Source organism: Panthera tigris, chromosome E1 (assembly GCF_018350195.1).
Source record: "Panthera tigris isolate Pti1 chromosome E1, P.tigris_Pti1_mat1.1, whole genome shotgun sequence".
In the NCBI taxonomy this organism is placed as follows: domain Eukaryota; kingdom Metazoa; phylum Chordata; class Mammalia; order Carnivora; family Felidae; genus Panthera; species Panthera tigris.
The window spans coordinates 58814527-58834472 of record NC_056673.1 but is presented as its reverse complement, the minus strand read 5'-3'; the positions used below and the strand labels follow the sequence as shown (position 1 = coordinate 58834472).

General features: G+C 63.4%; 1 protein-coding gene across 3 annotated transcripts; it reads right to left on the bottom strand.

The window, feature by feature from the left end:
• Positions 1 to 3624: 3624 nt before the first annotated feature.
• Positions 3625 to 19713, bottom strand: GAA (alpha glucosidase). 3 transcript variants are annotated; one of them, XM_042966434.1, is made up of 20 exons: positions 19646 to 19713; positions 16242 to 16829; positions 15127 to 15272; positions 13153 to 13318; positions 12978 to 13074; positions 12443 to 12562; positions 12198 to 12316; positions 11990 to 12121; positions 10960 to 11070; positions 10289 to 10402; positions 10126 to 10210; positions 9543 to 9660; positions 9143 to 9276; positions 7200 to 7351; positions 6905 to 7053; positions 5941 to 6082; positions 5488 to 5637; positions 4955 to 5119; positions 4594 to 4746; positions 3625 to 4221 (listed from the first exon to the last, which is right to left on the bottom strand). In XM_042966434.1, exons 2-20 carry the CDS (start codon positions 16785 to 16787, stop codon positions 4162 to 4164), a joined length of 2859 nt encoding a protein of 952 aa, XP_042822368.1. In that variant the 5' UTR covers positions 16788 to 16829; positions 19646 to 19713; the 3' UTR covers positions 3625 to 4161. The 3 variants fall into 3 exon arrangements, with proteins under 3 accessions (XP_042822368.1, XP_042822367.1, XP_042822369.1); XM_042966433.1 differs by having other exon boundaries at positions 16242 to 16832; positions 19646 to 19706; XM_042966435.1 differs by lacking the exon at positions 19646 to 19713 and adding an exon at positions 19599 to 19637.
• Between the last annotated feature and the right edge of the window lie 233 nt (positions 19714 to 19946).

Genomic DNA, 19946 nt, shown 5'->3' with positions numbered 1-19946 from the left:
AGACGTTCAGCTGCCAGTTTCAGCCGTTACTCGCTAAAAAGTGGGAATGACCCGAACCTCCACCAACCGGCAAGTGCGGTCACGGCGCGTGAGGAGTATTACGTGGCCATCCAGAGGGGTGTGGTGTCGACACCCGCTCGCCGAGGGCCACGTGCTGTGCGATCCCCCTTCCGTGAAACGTCCCAGACGGCTGCATCAGACAGAACTCAGGTGGTGGTTTTCCTGACCGGGGAGCGCGTGCTTTGGGGGTCGAAAACGTTGAGGAGTCGGACCGTGGTAACGGTTGCACGCCTCTGTAAGCGTGGCGGACGTCACTGAGCGGTCACGTTTTGAAGGGGTGACTCCTACGGAGCTACGTCTCGGTTACAAATCAGGTGGGGGGGCCACAGGCTATAAAAGATGGCTCGACCGGGTCCCGAAACAGGACACAGCTACACACACTTCGAAGAAGTCACAAAAGGCGCGAGTAAGCGGAGAGTGGAGAAGTAAGGGAAACGTGCCCCACGGGAGCCCTCCGACCACGGTGAACCTTGGGCAGAGGTTTTGGGAAGACTTACCAGGGGCAGAGAGAGCCGTGTCGTACGTGATACCTGGAAAGGTGGTTCGTCACAAATGCTGCCGGGACAGCCCAGGGGCCTTGCACCCAGAGGAGCCTCACGCTGGCAAAAGCCAGTAGAGCTGCCGGGAAGGCTAGGCGAGTCCGGTTCCAGCTGCTTTCGGGAACCCGGGGAAGATAAAGGTACCAGATTTTCCTCACGTCCGGCCAACAGCAGACCGCGGCTCTGGCCAGCGTGGTGAGGCAAGAAAAGGGGTAAAAGGCATCCGTTTGGAAAGGAAGAAAAGTCTGCGTAGACTCTCCTTCGCGTGGAAAGTTTCAGGGCTCTGCCACTGGGCTGCTAGAGCCAGCGGTCGAGAACGGCCGTGTACGAGGTCGGCGTCCAGAACCCGCTCGCGTTCCTGCAGGCCGGCAGTGAGCACTTGGAGAGGGAGACTTCAGCACTGCTTACGGTGGCGCCAGAGAGTGAAATACTGGGGATACGTTTGGCACCTGCGGCATCCGTGCCCCGAGAGCCACAACGTGTTGCTGTGAAAAACGCCCATAAACGAGAGGCGCCGTCGTAACGGGACTAGAGGGGTCGGGATCGCTCAGGTGTCTGTTCTCCCCGCGTTGTTCCACGGATCCGGCACAGCCCCGATCAAAGTACCAAGAGACTTTGGCAAAAATCAACAAGCTGATTCTAAAGCTGATATGGAGGGGCGCCTGGGTGGCTCAGTCGGTTGAGCGTCCGACTTCGGCTCAGGTCATGATCTCACAGTCCGTGGGTTCGAGCCCTGCGTTGGGCTCTGTGCTGACAGCTCGGAGCCTGGAGTCTGCTTTGGATTCTGTGTCTTCCTCTTTTTCTGCCCCTCCCCAACTTGCGCTCTGTCTCTCAAATATAAATAAACATTTAAAAATTTTTTTTCTTTTTACATTTATTCACTTTTGAGAGACAGAGACAGAGCACAAGCAGGGGAGGGGCAGAGAGAGAGGGAGACAACAGAATCCAATCCAGAGCAGGTTCCAGGCTCCGAGCTGTCAGCACAGAGCCTGACTCGGGGCCCAAACTCATGACCCGTGAGATCATGACCTGAGCTGAAGTCGGAGGCTTAACTGACTGAGCCACCAGGCGCCCCGATATTAAAAAATTTTTTAACAAAAAAATAAAATTCACATGGAGATACAAAGGACCCAGCATGGCCGGAACAGCTTTGAAAAACTGAACAAAGCTGGAGGACTTTTCCTGCCTGATCCCCAGGAACATTACAAACTTATGGCACAACAGTGAGGTGTTGGCACAAAGACAGACACCCCCAGATCCCTGGGATGTGGTACAAGGTCTAGAGAGAGACCACAGATTTATGGGGAGGGGGTTTTCAGCAGAGGTACTGAGGCAGTGCAGTGGGTAAAGGATGATCCTTTCAGCAAATGATGCCCGAACAGATGGCGAGCCCCATGCAAAAAAAGAAAAACCCTTTATCATTACTTCGTACCACGAACAAAAAGCAGCTTGGGATGGAAGACCTAAAGTCACAAATCTTCTGGAAGCACAGGAGGCAAGTCTTAGTGGCCTTGGATTTGGCCAAGATTTTTTTAATAGGACAGAAATAATTATAAATCAGACTCCTCAAAATTAAAAACCTTTAACTCCTCACTAAGCATTGTTAGGAAGGTAAAAAGGCAAACCACAGACTGGGAGAAAGAATTTCAAAGCACGTGCCGGACGGAGGACTTAGAACCAGAATATGCGGGGAGCTTTTCAGCGGTAGGTGGAAGAATGGCCCCCCCAGAGGTGCCCGGGGCCTGCTCCCTGGAGCCCGTGACCGCATCACATGTTACAGCAGGAGGGACTTTGCAGATGGAATTGAAAAGTTTGAGACCGGATTGTCCCGGGTTATCCAGGTGGACCCACATGAGCTTTTAAAGGTCAGCCCGCCTTGACCTCGCCGGACTTGAAAGTGCCTTCGCCGCGATGAGCAGCCCCTAGAAGGGGCGTGTGGCGCACGGCTGGCAGGGGACAGACCTCAGGCCTGCAAAACCCTGCAGCCGAGTCGGCCAACAACCTGCCTGAGAAGGAAACGGGTCTTCCCGCCCCCCCTCCCCCCCAGAGCCTCCGGGAAGGAAGCAGCCGGCCTGCCACTCAACTGCAGCCCCGTGAGAGCCGTGTCCCCTCCCTGCCCACCAGCACCTTAACACACTGTGTTATTTTAAGCCACCGAGTCTGTAGTATTTGTTACGTAGCAACAGAAACCTACACAAACGATATTCCAGTAATAGGAGACCAATGCTCCAAATAAAGAAAAAGGCAAAAGATTTGAACAGATGCCTCCCTAAAGAGGATTCACGGGTGACAGACCCAAGTCCGTGAAAAGACGCTCGGCATCGTTGGTCTTCAGGGACACGCACATCGAACCAGAACGGCCGAGAGTGAGCAGACCTCCCGTCGCAGGGGTGGGCGAGGATGCGGGGCAGCCGCCTCACTGCTGGCGGGAATGCCAAACGGTGCAAGCGCTTGGCGAGCAGTTGGGCGGCTTCAAGAACATTACTCACCCCCCCCCCCCGCCCCGTATGACCCGACCTTGTCACCCCCGGTATGTGCTCAAGAGAAACGAAGACCTGACCGTCCAAAGACTTCTCGTGATGGCTCATCGCGGCCTTGTTCGTGACAGCCAGAAATCGGAGACGGCCCTGAGGCCCGCTAAGCCAACCGTGGCACGTCCACGTGATGGGAAGTGCTTGACAGTGAAGCCGGACACGGCGCTGAGGTCCACGTGGGTGAGCCTCCACGATCCTGCTGACTGATACTAGCGGGACGACGCGCACGTGCCGGAGGGTTCCGCTTCCGTAAACTTCTGGGAAACAAGCTGCCGACCGCAAGCAGACCAGCGGTTGTCTGGGGTGGGGCGTGGGGGCACATCTCCCGCCACGTGCCTCCGATGCCAGGCCCGGCCGGGCGGGCCATGCTGCCTTCAGAGCGCGAGGCCTGCCCGCCCCACCTGGGAGCGCCAGGGGGCCCTCAAGGATGGAGTGGCGCAGCCCTGGGACACATCCTCCCCGCCCTGAACCCCAGAAGGACCAGCAGAAGCTTGATTGCAATGCCCCTTTTATTAAACACAATTGCACTTTGGAGTGAGGGTTTCCCCCGGTCTTGCGAATCTTCTGGGAGGCTCCGTGGCCGCCCTCCTGCCGGCGGGCAGCCCCACTGGCTGCCGGGGCACGGTTGCCCAGACGGCAGTCCGCAGTGGCCACGCAGCTCTGTCCTTTCATCTGGCGTGACCTCGGGGTGCAGGGACAGCGTCCTCACCCCGAGCACACTTCTGCCGTCCTGGGCAGGCGGTGAATGACATCATACACGTTCCGGTGACAGGCTGCGGGGAGGTAAACGTTCCAGGAGAGCATTGCAAACACAAGGCAAACAGGCGTGCTGCTGGCCCAGAGCCCTGGGGCCCGGGAGGTAGACACAGGCAGATCTGGGCATTGGAGGGACGTCGGCCGTGAGACGTGGGCCAACTGCTTCCGACCCTGAGCCCTGCCCCCCACATCTTGACTAAGAGCACGGGTGCTGGGGTCGCTGCGAAGTCCCGTCTTTTCCTGTAAAGGATCAACGCTCCACCGGCCCCTGGTTAAGACCAGCTGATGACAAACTGTTCTCCCATCGTCAGTGAGACAGGGATGTCCAGGGTCTGCAAAAAGAGAAAAAAGAAAACGTGACCACCAAACCGTTGTCGACAGAGGTGAGGCCCGAGTGCTCGGCAGACAGGAGCCTGGGCCTGGGCGGGTGGTGCCCTCGGGGTCTGCCCCAGCCCCTGGAGGCTTCTGGCTCTGTTCCTCGCTGGCTGAGTGCTTTCAGCATGGCCCATGAGTCACCATCGGTGTGGACACAGGCAGAGGAAAGCCCAAGCTGCAAGGGGGCCTGTCCTTCCCTGGGGACCAAGGTCCTTTTGCCCTCGTACGGCCCGGCTGGCCGGCACCGGGTCCCCAGGGTCCTTGGTACCTCCCCCCGCCCCTGCCATCCTTGGGGACAAGCCCTCTGGCCCCATCTGCGGGGCTCTTGCCTTCGTGTCAGGGCTGTAGGTGAAGTTGGAGACAGGAACGCCATTGGAGAGGACCTGCTTGGGGGCTGTGGCCACCCCCAGGACGGTGGCCTTCCTCAGTTGCAGGCTGGCCCCCTCACTGGTCACGTGCACCAGCTCATTCACAACGGTGTTCTGGCCAAGGGGAGAGGTGGAAATGGTCAGCAGAGGGCCCGGAAAGATCTGTGGGATGGGCCCCGCGCACACCTGGATGCCGGCAGGTGCATGGGGACCGCGGTCAGGGCGGCCAGCGCCCGGGCCCTGCTCGCTTCACTTAGCTGGGACAGGGACAGGGACAGGGGGCCCCGGGGACCCCCCGGCCCGGGCGGGTCCCGACACTCACATTCTTGGCAAGGAAGACGACCTGTGTGTAGGCCCCACGCTCGAACGTCTCCAGGCTCTCCCCGTCGTCCCAGAACAGCTCTCCTCGGGCCTCCCCGTTCGTGGTCAGGGCTGCGACCAGGGCCATGGGCTGCTTTCGGGACTCCGTGGTTGTGAGGCCAAGGCCCTGGAAAAGCGGGTGGCACCTGTCACCATCTCAAGCCTGGCGGAGGCCTCCAGAGCGGGGACAGGAGGGACACTGGGCTGGGACGGCTCCGTGCTGCAGGAAGCTGGGACCCGGAGGACAGGCCACGGCCGAGGGGCTCGGACACCCGTGGCGAGCACTCCGGCCGAGGCAGACACCCTGGAGGACGTGAGAGGCCCACGCACGTTTGCAGACCGTTTCCTAAAAAGAGCCAACGGAGCAGGTGCCCCTCCGCCTGGCACAGCCGCGGACCTGTGCATCCTCAACCCTCACATGCCGTCGTCTCTGCCCGGGGCTTTGGGGACGGACCCTCCACTGGACAGACAGGCTCAGGTGGCTGGCCCGGGTACCTGCAGGGGGATGATGTGCCCGGCCCGGAGGTGGAGATTGATGGTGTCCAGTGGGGCCGGCAGTGTCACCCACTGTCCCCTGCTGTGGATGGCAGGCGTGACAGGTGCGGGAGGTGGAGGCGGGAGGCTGCCGAGGGCCTCTGCTGGCACCTGGAGGGCGGCGTCACGTCACCAGGAGTGGGAGCCTCAGGCTCCGTGCGGGGCCCCGCAGGCCCAGCCCAGACAGGTCGTTGGGACAGAGGCCCTGACCCAGGGCTTGGGGCGCAGCAGGACTTTGGGAGAATTGGAGTCCTGGGGAGCTACCCACTTGGGCCTCAGTTTCCTCATCTGGAAAATGGGTCACTGCAAGGACCGCGTGGGAAGATCCACGCAAGGGCCACAAGCAAGCTCCCTTCCCCACGTGGCCCACACGTGGCAGGGGGGAGGGACCCCTCGAGGGCCCGCAGGACTCACCGTCTGCAGGTCGTACCATGTGCCAGCGGGGAAGTAACCGGTCACTTCAACCTTCCCGGCCTCGAGCACCGGGGTGATGAGCAGAGCTGCTCCCCACAGGAGCTGGCGGTCCACGGCCCAGGTGCGGGGGTCCTCGGGGAACCTTCGCACGGGAGGGGTGGGCTCGTGGGCCTGGTGACCTCTGAGGTCGGCGTGCTCAAGGGGCCTCGCAGAAGCCCCGGGAGAGCCGGTTCCCGCCGCCCGAGCTTGGCAGGGGGTGGGAGGGGGGCGGTGAGGGGAGTGAGTAACCCTGTCCCCTGCTGGCCTTTCCGGCAAACTTTTTTTTTTTCTTTTCTTTACGTGAGAAGATTGGCATCTTGTGTGACCTGCCTCCGCGATCCCACAGCGGGGCACGTGTGGACGTTCTCTGTTTCTGTCCACGGGAGCGTTGCCTCTGTTCCCTCTGTTAAACCCTCTCCCCCTTGCCTTTTGCCTTTGATGCTTTCAGAGCCCTCTCCTGCCAGAGCACCTGTTTTCCTGTGGAACTTTCTATAGCTTCGTTTTCGACACTTAAGCCTGTAATCCATCCGAAATTTACGCTTGTAGCCAGAGGGGGAGAAGATGATTTTTGCCAACAAGAAACAGATTTTTACCACCTGGGACTCGTTTAGTCCACTGACTGATTACAGGTGGCATTGAATCAACTGCACGCCACCTTTTTACGTATCTGAGTCCCACTTGGGGGATGTCAGTTGGGTCTCCTTCATTCGATCGGGATGGTTTTGTACCTCGTTACCTCCCGGTTGGCCTGGTCTGGACTGGGGGTTCTGCCCGGAAGGCCCCCAGCCCTGAGCTGCACTCTCATGGGGGGAGGGAGCGGCATGCACAGGGCCCCCCCTCCCACCCCAGCAGGGAGGCCCCGGGACACCCCCTGCGGCAGGACGGGGCTGCCCCTGGGCCCTCGCTCCCCGACGCGGGCACTCACTCCAGGAAGAGGGGCCGGGCCACGGTCTCGCCCCCCACGTGGGCCCGGTGGAACAGCGTGTACAGGTGGGGCAGCAGCCTGTAGCGCAGGGCGAGGGCCTTCCTCATGGCTCCCTGCGCCGTCTCGCTGAACCTGTACGGCTCCTGAGGCTGCAGAGGGGCCGCGGGAGCACCGCGAGGTCACCGCCGCCCTCCCCGCCGCGGCGGGAGACCGGCTCCGCTCTCACTGCCGGTGCGGCCGCGTCCACAGCGGGACCCCGGGGGCAGACCCCCGCCCACCCGGCCCGCGCCCCTACCAGGCTGTGGAGGTCGTTGTGGTTCCGCGTGAACGGGTAGAAGGCCCCCAGCTGGGTCCAGCGGACACACAGCTCCTCCGACGTGTTGCCCAGGAAGCCGCACACATCGGCCCCGACCAGCGGCACCCCCAGCAGGTTGAAGAGCAGGATTTCTGGGAGGGCGGGGTCGGGCTGGGGCTCAGGCTGCCGGAGTAGGTCCACCTGGGCCGCGGACCGCCCGCCCCTCTGGGGAGCAGACATTGTAGCCACCGGCCCCGGCCCGGCGGTCAGTACCGCGCCGGCCCTGGTGTCTCCCACTGGGGGTCCCAAGAGCCTGCCTTGCGGACTGACTGCTTCCTGACACCTGGGTCAGCCGAGCAAAGCAGCTCCTCAGGGTTGAATTGTGCCCCCCCCGCCCCCTAAAAAGTATGTGGGAGTCCTAACCCTTTGTACTTGTGATGTGACCTTATTTGGAAAGGGTCTCTGCAGGGGCAGCACCTTCTGTCGGTTAAGCGTCCGACTTTGGCTCAGGTCATGATCTCGCGGTTCGTGGGTTCGAGCCCCGCGTCGGGCTCTGTGCTGACAGCTAGGAGCCTGGAGCCCGCTTTGGATTCTGTGTCTCCCTCTCTCTCTGCCCCTCCCCCACTCATGCTCTGTCTCTCTCAAAAATAAACATTAAAAAAAAAAAAAAAAAAGAGGGTGTCTGCAGACACGGTTAAGGTGAGGTCACAGAGCAGGTCCTGATCCAGTAGGCCTGGTGACTACGTAAGAGGAAAACCCAGACTGACGACACACACGGGGGGAGGGCCGAGCGAACACACGGGCAGAGACCAGTGACGCAGCCCCGAGCCAAGGACACGAGGACAGCGGGCAACCCCCAGAAACTGGGGGAGGCGGGAAGGAGTCGCCCCGGGGCTCCAAGCACGGCCCCTCCGACACCGTCCTTCAGACCGCTAGCCTCCAGGACCGCTGCCTTCCGCGCCAGCGTGGGGTGCTGTGCTCCGGCGGGCACGGTGAGCCCCCACGGCTGCTGAAGGGTCGGGTGGGTTCCAGGCCACGTCGGCCAGGGCCCGCCCCACCACTGTTCAGCAGGGCCAGGCTGCGCCGGGCCGTCCCTCTCCTCAGTGTCTCCTGGGCGGCCAGGAGCCGATGGGCAGGACCGGACCCAGCCCGAGGCCGTGGGGGACACCTGTCTGGGCTGCAGCGGGTCAGGGGCCCGCATGACCTCTGCCGGTCATGATCGGCGCGCACCGAGGGTCGCCCAGGGACCTGCCGCTCGAGGGGGCTTCAGAGATAGGCCTGCAGCGCTGGCGGGCGCACCTGCCCTAGGGCGAGGTCAGAGCCCGCGGCACCTGTGGCAGAGCGGCTTCCGGAAGGAGGAATGGACTCCTGCCCCAGAGCTCGCCCACCAGCGCTTCCCCACGGCCCGAGGGTCTGCGCGTGGTCCTGCCACTGCCGAAAGTGCTATCAGGAGGCTTGCAGGCTGCAGGCGGAGGCTCCCCTCAGCTGCCCACGTGGTGACCCTGGGAGGCCACCCCAGCCCCTTCCCCAGAGCTCCCGAGCCCTGTCTGCCTAACGCGCGTCACAGCATCAGAGCTCTTGACAACTCAAGTCGAAGTGCCTCTCTGCAGAGGGGTGGGGGTGGGGGTGGGGGGTGGACGGCGCCTGCAGGCTGGGCTCAGACAGGATGCGGTCGCCGGAAGGGACACCACGAGAGGACGGGATCTGACTGCTTTGCAGGCAGCGGCTGGGGCAAATCGGGGACTTCTGGAAAGCCCATCGCCGCCCACCAGCGTGGCGCCACAGGTGAGCCGACCCGCGCAGGTGCACAGGGGCCCCAGGTGAGTCAGTGGCGGGGCCCCATGGCGTGGCAGTGGCATCTCCCTGAGCTGAGCCGAGCCGGGCGCTCCGGTCTGGGCCCACGGCCCCCCTCTCCGAGCCGCCCTCCTGACAGGCGCTCTCACCTGGCACAGAGTACGACAGCTGCTCCCAGCTGCTCCACACGTCCCCTGTCCAGTGGCCGGCGTATCGGCCGTGGCCCGCGAAGGTCGAGCGGGAGATCACGAAGGGGCGCGTCCCCCGAGCCTTGACCAGGGCCCTGAGCGGGGCAGCGAGACCGAGCAGTGGCCTGGCGCCCGGAGGGGGAGCAGGGCGGCAGGGCCGAGAGCAAGCAGCCCCGAGGGCCGAGGCCAGGAGGAGGGAGGGGAGGCTCTGTCCGAGCCACCAGACCACCCTGGATGATGAGCCGCGTCACAGGGAGGAGGACGGCCGTCCCTCCCGGCTCCCCCTGGGAGTCTGTGCGCGGTCACCGCCGGCCCTCCCTCTGACGCCCCCGCCCCGCACAGCGCCAAGCGGGCCCCTCACCTGTGGGAGGCAAGGGCTTCTGTCAGGCCGTACAGGTTGTGCAGGTTGTAATGCGTGGAGAGGAACTGGTGGCTGGAGGCACAGATGGTGGCTGCCCGCAGGGTCCCGCCAACCACCCCTGGAAGAGAAGGAGGCCGTTCCCGTCCGTGGCCGGCCGGTGCCCCCCACCCCCAGCCCGGAGCGCCCTCGGAACTCGGGGTGTGTCCCTGTATCGTCTCCTCTGTTCCACAGATGGGGACGAGGTGGACACAGAGGCCGGCAGACCGCAGACGTCACCCCCCGCCTGCTCTTGACCCGTTTCAAGTCCTTCCCTGTTCCCATCCCTAAGCCCGCAATGCCTTCCCTCCGGAGGGCCACGCCTCAGTGGCAGGTGTGCTGGTCCACGCTGCCTGGCTCATGTCTCCCCAGCCTGACCTTCCTCCTGGTCTTGCCCTCCCCTTTCCCGGGTGGCCGTGCCCATCGGCTCCTCAGAAAGGACAGCTCTGAGTCTCCCAAACCAGAGAAGCAAAAGCCCTGATCTGAGCCTCGGGCAGCTGGGGCCAGGGGGCCGGCGGGTGAGGGCTGGCAGGAGGGGGAAGCTCGCCTGGCACGTAGGGCGGGTTCTCCAGGTCACTGTCGGGGCAGCCGTCCACAGAGCCCTTGACGAAGTTGGATGGCTCGTTCATATCCTGCAAGACAGGCCCCGGAGGTGGGCGCCCTGCCCCGGGCAGAGGCTGGGCCGGTCCCACAGCCCACGGGACACTTACGATCCACATGCCGTCGAAAGGCACCTGGGCGTGGAACTCAGCCACCATGTCCTGCCACCAGTCAAGGGCCTCGGGGCTGGTGAAGTCGGGGAAGGCGGTCAATCCGGGCCACACCTGGAGGAAAGGCCAGAGGGGAGACCGGGCCCCCCAGAGCTCCAGCCTCGCTCACCTGCCTGGGGGTGAAGGGCTACGGGGGGGGGAGGGTCATCGGTGGTAGGGGCCGTGGGACTCTACTGAGACCTCCCTTTCAGACACAGGCCCCAGAACCGAGTCTCAAATGACTGCACTCCTGGGAGCCTCCCCGGCCTCCCCCCAGCTGGGACCCCCTTCCTGTTGGTTCTGGGCACACCCTGGAACCGGCAGTTTGGGACTGTGCCGGGCGCCCCATGGGAGGGCCTGGGAAGCCCTCGGGGGCTGGAGGACAAGGAGGGCGCCCGTGCCCGGGCTGGGCCCTTCCACACGCCCAGTGGAAGGATTCGAGGCGGCATCCCTTGTCAGGGGCCACCGTCACCTCCAGCTGTGACCCCCACACGCTCTGTCCCATCGGACAACATGATGATTTCTTAAATCCCGTCCTCTTCCTGAACGCCTGCCTGTCCCCACCAGCTGGGGACTCCCGTTTTCTGCCCTCTCCCCCCTCCCCCCACCGCGTGCCCAGGCCCCCACCCTACCTTCCCGATCAGTGGCTGCCCAGTGTCATTGGTGATGAAAACCTTCCTCCGCAGACCCTCGTCATAAGGTCGGTAGCTGCCAGGAGGGCTGGAGCTGCTGATGGCAGGATCCTGGAGGGAGTGGGGGGACCCCGTCAGGAGGAGAAGGAGTGCTCCAAAGCCAGGCACCCACTGCTGGGAAGACGGGAGAACGCTCTCCAGGCAGTGTTGACGGAGGATAGAGGCCGGAGAGGGCCTCGCGTGTGTGTGTTCAGCACACCCTGTGTGCACAAGCTCACGTGCCGGGGGTGGGCACACCTGGATGCGGGCCTGAGCTCTGCTTCACAAGTTCGAGAGTCTCCCCAGTGTTCTACCACGAACACCCATTTCCTGAGTAGAAGGCCTGCCTCTGCCCTCCGGGCTCTGAGTGGCCGCGGATGCTGGCTGCCCTCCGAGGGGCCGAGGTCATGGAAACGGCCGACATCAGCACGGTTCTTAACCTCTCAGCAGACAGGTTTCCTCCCCTGTGTCCACTATGGCAACCACTCAGCCTCGGCGCCCCCTCCCCATGTCCTCTGGCCACATGGCTGGGCACTGCCCCCTGCTCCCCTGGCTGCACCGGCCCAGGGAGGGTGTCCTTGTGCTGGGCCACTCAGAGCCCTGCCCTCCGTCCTGTGACGCAGAACTGACTTAAGTGGAGACGGGGCCGGGAGACCCTCGGAGCCTCTGTGGCTCTGGTTTCTTGGGCGTCCAAGCCCGCCCCGGCCCTCCCAGTCCCGGGGGGCGTCAGCCGAGGGCACCCCCCACCCCTTGCTTTAAGCCGCTCACGTAACCTGCAACCAAAAGGACCCTAAGTGGCACACGATGCTTCCAGGAGGCCTTAAGCTGGACATCACAGGACAGCAGAGCCCAGGTCGATATCCCGGTCGATAGCAAGGACCCTCAGAGCCCCGCAGGCACCACGAGGAAGCTGCCGTCTGGGGGAGGAGGCACAGGGCCTCCCTTCCCTAACAGCTCGCGCGGCAGGGGACGGGGACGGCGGGGGACTCACTACGATCATCACATAGTGCCGGCCACTCCGGTGGAGCTCCTGCACCATGGCTGGGAAGTCCCCGAAGCCGTCCTTGTTGAAAGTGAAGTCTCTCCTCGCGTCCATGTAATCCAGGTCATTCCACTGAGTGTCCTGTGGCCACAGCACAGGGACGGAGTCCCGGCCCAGCCCCCACACGCACACCCGCCCCGGGCCGCCCAGCGCTCACCAGGGGGAAGTCGGCCCTGGTCATGTTCTCCACCACCTGGCGGGTGACGGCCGTGGAGGTGTAGCCCCAGCGGCAGAGGTGGAGCCCCAGGCCCCAGTAGGGCGGCATGAACGGGGAGCCTGCGGGCAGGGCAGCTCTGTGAGCGCGTGGGCAGGGGGAGGGGAAGGGGGCGGGAGGGGCGGGGGAGGGGGGAAGGAGGGGTGGGGGAGACGAGGGGGCAGCGCAGGGCTGGGGGACCAGCCTACCCACGACTTCCAGGTACTGCCGCACCACGCTCTTGGGCTCAGGGCCCAGGAAGATGTACATGTCCAGGATCCCACCCGTGGACCGCCAGCTGAGGGCCGGGCTCGGCTGCAGGACCACATCTGGGGGAGGCAGCCCTGGGGCTCAGGGACAGATCCCTGCGCCCCATACTGCCCCCACGCCGCCAGTCTACAGCCTGCTTGCTGTCTGGGGAGGGAAATGCTGAGCCGCCAGACCCCAGGACTCGCCTCTCTGGCCTCCGCTCAGATCAGGGGCCTCAGAATCCACCTTGGGGGCACCTCAGGGCAGAGCTGGCAGAGGCCACAGCCCACTGGAGTCACTTCTTGGGGGGACGCACAAGCCCCAACCCCCCCATGGCCCCAGTCCTCTACCTCCAGCCTGTCAGGCAGGTCCCTCCGTGGAGGAAGGGGACGCGGCCACACCCGGGGCAGCCCCTGGCCTGGGAGCTCCGAAGGACGACTGGCCGTGGGACACGGGGACAGGATGCCGGCTGGGGGTGGCCGCCCACCCGCTTACCCATGGCATTGCTGTTCAGCAGGAAGACCCCGTGAGCCAGGCCGCCATCCTCCAGCACCAGGTAGAAGGGGTGGGACCCGTACAGGTTCACGTTGGGCTGGGCACGTGGACACACACTTTAGCAGCCTCACCCACATGGCTGCCCCGCTCCCCCCGTCTTCACTGCCCCTTGTACCTCGGGGGCGATGTCCCGGTTCCACAGGGTGATCTTGGTCCAGTTGGTGCTAAGCATCAGGGAGCCGAGATGCTCGGCCAGGCCCGTGATGTGCTGGGACGGCAGAGAGGTAGACAGCTGCAGAAACTGGTCAGCAAAGAACAGGGGGGCCACCGTCGTGTTCAGCCTGCCAGGAAATGCCCAGACAGCCAGATGAACCCCAGGTGGGCCCTCCCAGAGAGACCCCTGGGCCCTGGTATCCCCCCAAGGAGGGCCAGAGTGGCCCGGTCACCTCGGTGACGCACTGACCCGGGGCAGACGTGGCCATGCGAGGCCCGGCGACCCTGGGGACCTGACCAGGTGTGGAGAGCTCGCAGAGCACATCCAGCACACCCAGCTACCTGGCTGTGTCCACACTGCCCCCAGGCGGGCATCCAGAAGTGGAGTGCCCCATAAGGCCTGGCCGCAAGCAGGTGCTGGACAGGAGCGGCTCGAACTTGGCTAGCGCTAGGACTTGCCCCGAGCTCTTTCTGCAAGGGCCATGCTGCTCCCAGACTCTGGCCAAGGCCTGCCCAGCCCAGCCCAGCTCCAGAGCCCATGGAGCTGTCCGTCCACCCAGGGGTGGCCAGGGTGCCCTGAGGTTGCATAGGGTCAAGGGCAAGGCAAGAACCACAGACAGGGCCCAGAGTACGTACTATCGCTGATTTCCTGGGAAGATCTCCCACTGCACCCTGCCTGCCCCTGGGCAAGACTTACGAGTGTGTGTGTGTGTGTGTGTGTGTGTGTGTGTGTGTTTTCAAGACCAAACTCTGATTACAGGCTTTAGAAAACTTCTCTCAGATCTCTGCTCAAAGGTCAGCTTCCTAGAGAGGCCTTCTGTAGCTCCCCCCGACAGAGCCAACCCTCTCCTCTGCATCTGCACAGCTCATCTCTAGAACCTTCTTAGCTCTGTTATTCCTGACATTGTACTTGCACTCATTCACTGCTTCTTCCCACTGTGTCAGCCCTGGGAGCAGGTCGATAATGCACAGCCAAGAGTGGGCAAAAAAAAAAAAAGAAGAAAAAAACTGTATTTCAGAGTTCCCTTAAGACCAAGGTAGGTCCAAGTTACCTCATCCCCGAGCCCGTAACTGAGTTCAGTGACAAAGGGGAGGCTTGTCCGCTCTGGGCACATATTTACGTGGCGGTCACGTGAAAGTGTGCATGCTTAAATCCGTCAGGGCAGACGGGGGGCGTGGGCAGGTCTGCTGCCCCGGCCCCATGGCTGTGCGGGTCCACTGTGCGAGGGGAGGTGTCGGGCTCTGGGAGTCACAGCGGTGGCACCGGAGTCTGAAAGTGGATTCTGAGATGCCTGGGTGCGTCCAATCCCCGGTCACGATGGGGGCGGCGGAGGTGACGCGTCTCCCAGGGGCAAGGGCATGACCAACCAGATGCCCTGATTCTCCCGACACAGCCTGAGAGCATCTGCTGTGGGTTGGAACCACTGTGGGAGCTGGAAGCCCAGGAGTGAGCTTCTGGAACGGGAACGGCTCCGTGGCGGACAGACCACAGCAATGATTCGGACAAACCTAAGATCTCAGGGGGACACGAGCCCCGGAGGGACTGGAAACAGCACGGAAGCTGGGGCCCTGGCTCTGTCGCCTGCCAGCAAGCCACCTCACCTCCCTGTGCCTCAGTTTCCCCATCCATAAAGCGGGGGCCGTAACGGCACCTACTTCTGTGTTGTTGGGATTGGCGGGGTTCACGGTTACTGCGCCTGCCCTGCCGTGAGTGATACACAGCATCTGATCGTAAATAACGTAAACAAAGCGGGTCCGAGGAGATGCTCCCCGGGGGGAGAGGTGTCATTTCACACCCGACCCACCGAGCTTTCTCAGCCTCTGCACTTGTGACATTTGGGCAGGATCGCTGTATATGGTGGAGTCCCTGCCAGATGCCCCCTGGAGGAGACCGCCCCCGGCTGGCACTCCCTGGGGGCACGGAGACCGCACTCACAGCACCCGGCCGTCCAGCTTCCGGCGCACGACCACCCCGAAGGGCTCCTCCTGGAGGTCCACGCTGTAAAGTGTGGATGAGGCCCGGCTGCGGACACGCGGGGTCTCCAAGGGCACCTCGTAGCGCCTGTTGGCGGGATCTTTGATCTAGAAGTCAGATGGCGTGCCGTGAGGCCCTCTGCGGGCCGGGGGCCTCCCTTGCACACCTTCCCCACCTTCCTCACCCTCCAGGAGAGCGGGGACCCAATGCCAGGCCCAGTGTGGCCGTGCACAGCAGGTGAGCGTGGGCAGTTTGGTCATCTACAGAACCCGGGGAACGCCTCACGTGGGTCGCCAGGCAAAACACAGAACGCGCAGTCAGTCTGAAGGTTTTTTTTAGTACGTCTCAAATAGTGCATGAGACACACACTGAAAAAATAAACTCATTGCTCGGTTTTCTGGAATTCAGATTTCCTGGCATCCTGTATTTTTATTTGCTGAAGCTGGCACCCCACACGCCTGTCACGGGGTGGGTGAGAATAGAATTGAGGGCGCCCAGCTCCACTCTGTTCGGCGCACAGTAGTAATCACTGGGTAGATGTTGGCTGTTATAAATTACTTTGCTAATAATGAATTGTGTGTTACAGGCTGTCTCAGCTTGGCCTCCACGTGTCCATTCAGTCCTCAGGTTTCTGCTGGGCACCTGCTATGTGCCAGACACTGTTCCAGGCACTGGGAGTCAGCAGGGAATAAATCAGACAAAAGGTCCTGCCCTCAGGGGGCAGACGATCATCAGATCCCACCGCCCACTGCCCGGAACATTCCCCTTCTTCCCTCTCCACCTTTCCCCTTGCGGACCCTTGCAGGACTTCAGGTCCCAGGTGGGATGTCACTTCCTGGGGGAGACCCACCTTCCCTCCACTGTGCCCTGAGCCCTGCCCTCTAGAGCATGTTCTAGAACCTTCCAATTGCTGTCTTAGTGGCCGCTGCTCCCTGAGTGTAGGCACTGTCTGCTCACGCCGGGACTCCCCGTGAAGGCACAAAACGCATCTGCCCCCTAAACACACGCCCGGCAGACCCATTCATCTTCACCCGATGCCCACCCACGTTTTCTCTGCCCCGTGGGGCCCCGCCCACCGTGAAGTGGAGTCGACTCTCAGTCTCCAGCAGCACGTCCAGGCGTAAGGTCAAGATGTCCTTGGGGAAGAAGGTTGGAGTGGCGCGGGTCAGGGTGGCCGTGTAGCCTGTCTCCGTGGTGGTCAGGTTGTGCAGCTTGTAACTCGGGTAGCTGGGTGGGAAGAAGCACCAGGGCTGTCCCATGCGGGGGACCCGAGGCCACTGCCCGGCAGGCACGTAGCAGCAGCCCCGGGCCTCACACTGCTCCTGGGTGATGGCCTTGTCCGGGGCGCAGTCGAAGCGGCTGTTGGGGGGCACGTCGCACCGCGTGGGAGCTGCTCTGGGACTGCCGTGGTGGCCTGGGGGGGCCTGGGGGCCTGGGTGGCCGGCTCCCTGCTGGCGAGCTCGATAAAGCCCCTCAGCTACTTGGGAGAAGCCACGCTGCTCTTGGGGGACCAGCAAGAAATCATGGAGCAGGACGTGCCCCAGGAGGGCGGCGGTGGCCAGGGACACGAGGATGTAGGCCCCCAGCAGGGGGCGGCAGCACAGCGGCCACCTCGCGTCCATGGTCGGTGGCACCTGCAGGCAGCGGGTTGGGTCCTGGAGGCCCTGCTGAGAGAAGGGCCGGGCTCAGCAGGGAAGGCGGAGGGAGGGGGCCTCAGGGGACTCAGGCCAATTTCCAGACGTGGACCCGCGGCTGGCCCAGCAGCGCACAGGGTGAGGTGTGCGGAGAAAGCGGGGCGGGCGAGGGTAGACAAGCTCCTGGCACTGTTTGGAAAGACGGCAAGGGAGGGAACTGGAAAAGCAGAGAAAAGCCCCGAAGAGGGGATTGCAGAATACCCTGTACCGTGAAACGCACTGAAGATGTACGAAAAAACGGTTTAACGAGGGGCACTTGGGTGACTCAGTGGGTTGCGCTGTTTGGCCGCACGTCATGATCTCACGGTTCATGAGTTCGAGCCCTGCGTCAGGCTCGAGCCCTGCTGAGAGCCTGGAACGTGCTTGGGATTCTCTCACTCCCTCTTTCTCTGCCCCTCCCCTGCTCAGTCTCTCTCTCTCTCTCTCTCTCTCTCTCAAAATAAATAAATAAACATTAAAAAAAAAAAAAAGGCTTAATGACACACAAAGACCCGGGCGGTAAACTGACAAACGGAACAAGAAGTTACAACGCGGCGCAGAGAGTAAACTCTGCTTGTGCACGGACTGTGGACGAGCTGCTAAGTTCTGGCAGATGCGCTAGAAGTGGACGCGTCCTCAGGGGGACCCGCCACCGTCCCTCTGTCCCTCCTCTGCCGACCGGGAGGAGGCTCCAGCCCGGTAAGCGGTCTCGGGCACTGCAGCCGAGGGCGACACTCAAGGGCTGGCCCCAGGCCTTGGCAGGTGGCGGCGCCCTCCCCGCCCCTGCGGTTACGTGTGGAGCATCTGACTCCTCTGGGGATAGGACTGTCGCTACCTGCGCTCGGCTTATGTGTACATTCTAAATATCTCACAAGGAACGTTGTTGGCCGGCTCCTCCGAGGAGTGAGACATCAGCGTGGGACTGAACGTGCAAGGATTTCACGAGGGGCGTCCTTTCTGTCTGAGAGAAACTGGGGAGGCTGCCAGGGGCGGCCCGGAGGGTCACCCCGCACCCAGTCTGACCTCTTGGGAGTCAGGCCCGGGGAGGGGCCGAGGGTCCATGCATCCCGGACTGCCGTGCAGGCTAGGGAAGGTTCCACAAGGCCAAGGGGCTGGGGTTGCGGGTGGGGGACCTGAGCCGAAGCTGGCCAGCAGGGGTGTCCCTGAGCAGCCTGCCCTCGTGCTGTGGGCCGGAAAGCAGTGGGGCCGCGGAGCAGATGGGGCCACGCAGCAGATGGGGCCACGCATGCCAGCTCCGTGTGGCGGAGGCTCATGAGATGCACGGCACCCTCGGGCCGCCAGGAACACGCAAGGGTTGGGAAGGAGTCACGTCGCGCACCGGGGAGTCTGAGCCTGTCACAGCCACAGACAGGTCCCCTGGGGCATTCCGGCCACAGGGGGCCACGGCTTTAATTCACGGCACCTTTGAAGCAAATGTGTGTGTGTGGGGGGGGGGACGCCAACCAATCCTCGACACCAGCTGGGTCTCCCAGGATTCGTTCCGATTCTGGCCCGAATTCCTAGAGCCAGCGCGGACCCCACAGGTAAGGCCTCAGCCCGGGAGGCCCGTCCCCCTTCTGACCCCAGTCGCAAGCCCCAAGTCTAAATAACTAGCCATCGACTCAAGGGTTCACCCCTCCCCCACCTCCGGTGGGGAATTGGCTAGAACCACTCACAGCACTTAGGGAAGAGCTTGGCTTACCGCGGCCCATTTATTATAAAGGATGCAGCCAGAGGACGCGGGATGGGGCGTCCCCGCCCTCCAGCACCAAAGTGTGTTCACCGGCTCAGAGGCTCTCTCAACCCCGAGTTTTGGTTTCATTACAGAGAACCGATTACTCAAATCCTTGGCCCTTGGCGATTGTCAATCACCAGCCCCTCAGTGCTCCTGGGGGCTGGGGGAGGGGAGGTGGGGCTGGGAGTTCCCAGCCTGGGTGCTTCTGGGGACCAGGCCCCACCCCGAAGCTGTCCAGAGGCCCCAGCCACCAGTCACTTTATTAGCACAGAAAACACACCGCCCCTGCCAGGATTCCCAGGGTCTGTGTGCCACGGACCGGGGACAAAAGCTAAATTCTTATTTTTTTATTGTACAGCGTCCCGGCTGCACCTGCCCATCCAGGAACACATGACACCTGGTGATCACGGTGATGTAGGGACCGGAGCTGCCGGGCCGGGCCCACGGACCTCCCCACCCTGAGTTCAGAAGCGCGGGGGCCCGGGACACAGAGGGGCCCGCCCCCCGGCCGCGCGCGCTGTTTCCACTCCACTGACAAGAACAGTCGGCCGGAGGGCCTGACAGTTTAGGCAAATGGGGAAACACTGAAGGTCAGGGAGGTCAAGTGCGCTGCTGGCCGGGAGACCCTGTGACCTCGCTTTCAGGGAAGTGGATCGGAGCCGCTGCTCCCCAGGCCTGGGTGGCAGTCCAGCTCCGCCCTGACGCGCGAGGCATGGGTCCCCACCCTGTGCCTCGGTTTCCTCCCCACAACGGGACAAGACGGCTCCCCTCGCCCAGCACCGAGGGCGCGGATGAGACCGTGGAGTCCCCGGGGTCCCTGTCGACACCGCCGCCCGCGGACCCGCGCACGACACGCTCCACTTGTCCAGCCGCGAACCAGAGAGGTTCAATCCGCCGAGCGATCGGTCCCTCCCCCTTGGGGCGTCACGGCTGCCGGGAACCCCGGGTCTCTCGTCTCGGGGGCAGCCGCCGGACGCCCCCGCCCCGCCCCTCGCCGGGACCCCTGCGGCCCCCGGCCCGCTCACCTCCGCGCACGCGCGCCCGACGAGGCCCACCCCCGACCCCGGCTCACCTCCGCGCACGCGCGCCCCGCCCGCAGCGGCCACCCGGGGTCCGGCGCCCGCAGGCACGCGTCAGAGGGGGCGGGGTGGGCCACGTGACAGGCCGCCCGCGCAGGCGCCCTGGGCGAGGGTGCGCGTCTCCGGCCGCGCGCCCCCTGGTGGCGGGGCGTCCGGATCCCGGCCCGCGCCGTCCGCCGGGCCCGCAGCGGGGGAGGGGGGAGGAGGGCAGGGGAGGGGCGCTCACCTGGCGAGACGCGCCTGCGGGGGACAGAGGGGAGCGGCCCCCGGGGTCGCCCGTTAACTGAAGCCGTT

Excerpts from the sequence above, each read along its gene's own strand:
- GAA (XM_042966434.1), bottom strand. The coding sequence starts at position 16,787 with ATGGACGCGAGGTGGCCGCTGTGCTGCCGCCCCCTGCTGGGGGCCTAC. Across the intron at positions 13,319-15,126 it reads AAGCTGGACGGCCGGGTGCT|GCTGAACACGACGGTGGCCC; the intron begins GTGAGTGCGGTC and ends ATTTCCTGGCAG. Across the intron at positions 9,661-10,125 it reads GAACCCGCCCTACGTGCCAG|GGGTGGTTGGCGGGACCCTG; the intron begins GCGAGCTTCCCC and ends CTTCTCTTCCAG.